At 59.1% G+C, this 6,026-nt stretch overlaps 1 protein-coding gene across 3 annotated transcripts in view; it reads right to left on the bottom strand.

The window, feature by feature from the left end:
- The window catches only part of ADAMTSL2 (ADAMTS like 2), a 38,019-nt gene that overhangs the window by 8,531 nt on the left and 23,462 nt on the right, over positions 1–6,026 (bottom strand). For all 3 annotated transcript variants that reach the window (XM_046671132.1, XM_046671141.1, XM_046671123.1), the window contains one exon: positions 3,659–3,756. In XM_046671132.1, coding sequence (XP_046527088.1) covers positions 3,659–3,756 — 98 coding nt within the window. The remainder of the gene's footprint in view (positions 1–3,658; positions 3,757–6,026) is intronic.

Below are 6,026 nucleotides of genomic sequence, written 5' to 3'. Positions count from 1 at the left end.
TGGATGGATGGATGGATGGATGGATGGGTGGATGGATGGATGGTGGATGGTGGATGGATGGATGGGTGGGTGGGTGGATGGTGGATGGATGGGTGGGTGGATGGGCAGATAGGTGGATAGCTGGGTGGGTAGATGAATGGATGGATGAGTGGGTGGGTGAAAGGGTGGATGGGTGGATAGGGGTGGGAAGTCTAATCTTTCCAGCCCTTTCCTGCCTCCCTAGATGTTATATGAGATCTTCAGACCCTCTCTGCCCTCCTGTGGCATGCCCCAGTCCTTTTCAAATGACCTCTTAAACTTTCTTTAATCATTATTTCGTGTGCTTCCCTTTCTCGCTCCCTAGTCCTCTATAAATCCCATCAGGGGACGTATATAAAGGGACAGCCCTTGCCTAGCATTGTTAATTCCTTGAGCCCACCTCCGCCTTTGACTTTTCTTGTCCTCCTCCCCCTGCACCCCTGTGCCTGGCACTGAGCTGACACACAGGCCAAAGTTGCTAAACAGTGGGTGGGTCCCTGCCAAGGAGCCAGGATGACTCAGGGAGAGCTGTCAGCCTTGGTGAAGGCCCGGGCGGGTTAGGGTTTGTTGTTGTTACTGTTGTGTGTATGCGCATGTGAGAGAGAGGGACCCAGCCTTCCAGAATGATGCAGATAATGGAACCCTCCTTGCGAGGGCTGCCGATCCCCAGGAGAAACTCAATTTCCCCCTAGTGAAGAGCCCCAGCCACCTCGCTCTCCCTCCCCAGTGGCGCATGTCTGAAAGCCGGCGGCTCCTGCCTCTCCAAGCCCCAGCCCTGGATGGAACGAAACAGCCTGGGAAGCAGCCCACACGGGGATTTTTCCTTTTTTCCGTAAAGGACCAGCCAGGCTGCAATCACTGGGTCCTCTCTGCCAGCTCCGGGCTGTGTAGTCTTCAGCCCTCTCTGAGGGGGAGGCTGGCTTCCTGGCCAGCTCTGCTGGGAATGTTCCAGGCCTCAGAGACACGAGCTCTGGGGCCCAGGGAGGTCCAGGGTCGGGGACTTGCAGACCCTCGCCGAGTGCCTGATTGCCCACGCGCTCCTCGTCACTGAGTGGGAACACAACAGGTCCTGATCAGAGAGCCTGGACTTCACTCTCAGCTCAGTTTCGGCCTGCTGGGGCGAGGTGAATGTTGTCAGGCCCCCCAGGCCTCAGCTTGCTCATCGCCCGAACGGGAGCCTCCTGGAGATGCTGGGGAGTCAAAATGCCGAGTCTCCGGACACCGTCTTGAGGGCGTCAGTCTTGAGCACAGTGCTTTTCAAAGCTTCTCAGACAGGGAGCCTTTCCCTTAAGGGAAAGGGAGCAGGGAGCCCTGCACATGAGACAGATGGGATCTGCTCGCTCCTGCGCGGGAGGGTGAGGCTCGGGGGCCCCTGGCTCCACTCCCCTCCCTTCTGTGCCCTGGAGGTGCGGAGGAATCGTTTCAAATCATTGCTGGAGACAAGCTGAGAGTCCAAACCAATTCACCTGCATTTCTACAGCTCCACAGAGTGTCTTCAAGGAACAGAAAGAAGACCCCTGCTCTGGCTGGAGCTGGAGGTCCCGAGATTGCCACATCATTTAACAGCCTCCACAGGAGTCCCTGGTAAGCCATGGGCAGGGAGGGGGCCCTGCTGTGTGCCGATGACCTGTTGGACGTTTGCACAGACACCACGTGCCACAGAAGGTTTGTATCCCCCACCACCACCCCGGACTGGCCTTGGTGCCCCGTAAAGTTGGATTTTGAGAGTAGCTAGCCAGTGGTGAGCATCAGAGGTGAGCACAGGGTGTGCAAAAGGTGGTGGCAGGGAACCATTCTGCAGGGGTCCGACTCTGCCATTTCTACCCAGTGCCACTTGGGCCCAGCTTGGTGCTTCTGTGGTGACAGGGAACTCGCTCTCCCTCAGGGCCTCTCATTCCATCCCTGGACAGCCTCGTCTGAAGGAGTGCTCTGCCTCTTAGCAGGGCCAAAGTCTGACTTTCTTACTTCCTTCCTTCTTTCTTCCTCCTTTGCACCTTGGGCCACACAGGACAGCTCCAGCCCACCCTGTGCCTGGCCACTCTCGTGGTGTCAAGACATGGTACTGGGTCCTCCCCAGGGACCGTCTTCCACCCTGGGCCAGGCATCAGGCCCCTCAGCACCGACACCGCCTCATGCTGGAGGTGTCTCAAGCAACATCACCTCCCCACGCAGCGATGTGTCAGAGAGGAGAGGAAGATGCTCCCAGCCACATGTTCTGTGGCAATCCCAGCACACAGGGAGTCCTGGAGCACTTTGGGACTCTCGATTCAGAACAGGTCACTGCCTGCTGAGACAGGCTCTGGCAAAGCAGACTCCCCAACAGCCCACACCGCGCTCAGCCCCTGCGGGCCCAGCCCTGTGAGGTGGCTCACACGGTTCACCCCCGAGAGCAATGGCTCAGCCGCCCCTGGGCACCATGCAGGCCTCAGCCTGTGTTACGCGGTGGCAGCCGCCACTGTAGCAACAGCGCCCATCTGTTGAGCTCTGGCCCTGACAGCTAATTTCTCATTTCATGCCCACCCCCATGACCACCTGCAGATAGGTGCACGTCCCATTTCACAGGTAGAAAACTGACGCTTGGAGAGACCAAGCAGCTTGCCAAAGGCACATGGTGTGGTCGACCAGAGAGTGCATCTTCAGTGCTCACCACACACCCCACAAAGCTTGCCTTGTGCCCTCCAAGGGGGCAAATTCAGAGTGTCCCATACCCTGCTCAGGGGAGCTCTTGTAGCAGGAGGAGGGGCCCCAGATTCCTGCCCGAGAGGGAGAGCAGTGTGAGCAGAACATAAGAACCGGGGGTCCCTTCAGAGCTGGCAGGACCACCTCCCTCTCCTCCCTTGGGCCCCTCTTCTGAGATGCCAACCAGACCTCTTGCTGCCCAGGGTCCAGTCGGTGGCTTGCCTCATGCTCCTCACTGGTCAGACGCTTTGGATGCTTCCAGTTGCGTGTGGGGTGGGGGTGGGGGTGGCCAGGGCAGGGTGGGGAGCATCCTCCATCGGAGTGGTACCTCCCGGTACGTCCAAACCAAAACACGAGGTCCCAAGTACAGATGAGGCCACCCTCAGGGTCTCCCTACAACATTTGCCCCCGGGTCCTGGTGCTGGGTCTGACATCTGAGCTGGTAGCAGCCCCCAGGGGCGGGAACCAGAGCTGGCAGTAGAAGGAGACCCAGCCAGTGTCTCAGTTCAGTGGTGGCCGGCCATGCAGACAGACAGACGTGGGTTCAAATCCTAGCTCAACCCTGACTGAGCACATGTGTCTGTCTGTCAGGCACGACCAAGGGGTCTCTGCTCCCCTTCCTCCTCCTCCCCTGACCAGGTCCTAGAATCTGACGGTTCCCTCCGTCTCAGACCGTGTGCGTCGACCTCCCCCTTCCGATGTTTGCTGTAAACACAAGTCAAGTCCTCCCCAACTGAGACTTCCTACTTTTAACTGAAAGGATATTTGCTCTGCGAGACATGACACAAATAGCAACAGATGAGGGGACGTTTGGGGGCCTGCAGAACACCCAGGAGGCTGGACTTTACATGGTCCAGCACGTCGTGAACACAAGGACCTCGACTAGCAGTCAGGAAGCACCAGCCAGGCCCCTGGAGGCAGAGTCAGCAGACGCTGCCCGTTGGCAGCCCGTGAGTGGTACCTGTGGTGCAGGTGGCACTGCAGGGCTCGTGGGACGAGAGCTTCCACCGGTACATGTCTGCCGGACTCACGCCTTGCTTGCGCGCCTTGGGCCTGGTCCTGAAAGCGAGCAGCAGAGAAGCAGGTCAGACGCTTGGGCGCTCACCGCGGGGCGTGTTTTCGGCAGAGGGCGTGTCCTGTCGACGGAGGACGGGGTGCTTCCTGTCACAGCACACCTGTCCCAGGGCCAGCTGAAGCCCCCCCATTGGGGTCAGAGTGCCCACTGCCTGCAGTGGACAGAAGGGGAGGGGGCCCAGGAAGGCACGTGTTGGGAGGGAGCAGACATCTGCATTTTTCCCACCTCCACAACTTAGTCTGCATGCGGCACTGCAGCTGCCGAAGCTCCTTCTGGGGGGCAGGACAGTGAAGAATTTGGGGCTCACCAACATGGTCATTGCTCCCTCCACACACACAGGTTTCCCCGTGTTACCTTCTAGCATAGGCAGGTGGGCTCCTTCTCTCTACCCCAGCCCTCCTCGGGAAGGGACCTCAGAAGGCACTTAGGGGCTGGGAACGTGCCCGAGTTCCCTCCTGCTGCCTCCCTCAGCTGGGATTCAGATTGAATGGGGACACTTGCCATTCAGCCTCCAATTATCAAAACAGAAAGCTTCGCTGCAGACGGGGGCGTGGCCGCGTCCCCTCCAGACGCTCTGCCCAGGGCTGCGAGGGCTGCTGTGCAAGGGGAAAGGCATGCCGGGCCCCCGCCAGCGGCCGGCCAGGATTCTTGGCCGGAACCCGGGCAGCCAAAGCCAAGTATTGTTAGGACTGCTTGCTTCCCTGAACCAGTTGGTGCACCGGGGCCCGGCCTCCAGAGCCGGTGTGCAGGCTGGTTTGACTCAGTGGGGAGGAGAGAGGTGGCACAGGCCTCTGCTCCGGGAGGCAGGCTGTTCGAATGTGGCCCCCAGAGCCGGGGCAGCGGGCAAGCTGCGATGCCCCAGCTGACGGCATCTCTTTCGGGCCTCGACCACCCCCTTCCTCGGTCGCCTGGCTCCGCCTCCCTCCGGGCCTGGGGGTGCTGGCTGCAGACCTCTGGAGCTCACCCTCCCCCAGGGCTTAACTTTGGGCACAGCCACAGGTCCTTTCCTTGGGACCTTCCGTCCCCTCGTGGCCAGCCTTAGATGAGGGCTGCGGGGCGCACGTTCTCAAAGGCTTTCCAGCCGATTCTGTGATGGAGACACTGGTTTGGATTCAAGAGGGAGTTGTTGGTTTGTGAGCTCGTGCGCCACGTGGGATTTCACCAGTGGGCGAGAACCGTCCTCGTGTTGACTGTGGCGTGGATGTTGTCCATCACGCTCTGAGAACCAGGAAATAACTGACCCATGGACTTGAAGCAATGAATTTACCGCCGTGACTACATAAACCCAGGGAGGGAGAGCGGGGGACGGGGGACAAAGAAGGAGGCCGGGCGGGTGGTGAGTTGGCAGCTGGTTTCACAGCTATTCAAAGCCTGCTGGGCCCCCTCATGTGGTGGCTTCACAACCAGGAGCCCGCCCTGGATTTTCACAAGCTTTGGGGTGTGGAAGGAGAAGGTCTCCCCGCTCCTTAAAAATGAGAGAGAACTTTAACATGGGCCCCAAGACCCTGCCATCTCAAACTACGGCCCCGCAGAGACCTGGGTAAGCACCAGCTCCCGTGAGCAGGGCCTCAGGGGAGGAGGACAGATCCCGAAGGCTCGACTGGAAAACACAGAGCTCTGCTGATTGGGGCGCCACCCCTCCTTTCAACAGCTCTAAATTCCCCCCAAGAACAAAAAGAGATGAAAAGATCCAACCCGTCCCCCCCCCCCCCCCCCCCATGGAGAAGCTGCACCATCTTTATCTAATTACACACTCCTCGCGCCAGCAGGCAGCGTGACTCACTCCTGACTCCAGGGAGAGCGGGCCCCGTTCAAAATAACCCTTCAGATTTTCAGCACAAAAGGTATTTCTGGAGGGGCTGCCTACACATCAGTCTGAGCACCAGCCCATATCGCGCACAGCATATGCGACGCTTGAAAAAACGCTGCCTATATTTGCACAACAATGCAACGCCTAACAGGTTCTGTTCTTAGAAGTAGCGCGGGAGAAAAACACCCAGGAAATCGCTGCACCACCAGCCCTTCACCCGCCTCCATCTGCAAGGAAGATAGAGCCCCTCTCAGCCAAGAGAGACAGAACTGCCAGACTGCTGACGGCTGGTGACAGCCACCAGGCACCGGGATGCCAAATCGAGTGTCACTGGGGCCCTCCACCCAGCGGCCTAGTGAGCGCAGGCTGACACAATCCTCTGCCGGCCGGCCGGCCAGGGAGGCTCTGCAATGATTGTGTTTGTTTATAAATGGGCCAGAAAGC

Source organism: Equus quagga, chromosome 1 (assembly GCF_021613505.1).
Source record: "Equus quagga isolate Etosha38 chromosome 1, UCLA_HA_Equagga_1.0, whole genome shotgun sequence".
In the NCBI taxonomy this organism is placed as follows: domain Eukaryota; kingdom Metazoa; phylum Chordata; class Mammalia; order Perissodactyla; family Equidae; genus Equus; species Equus quagga.
Note: the sequence above shows the minus strand (reverse complement) of the source record. Positions and strands in the feature narration are given on the sequence as shown.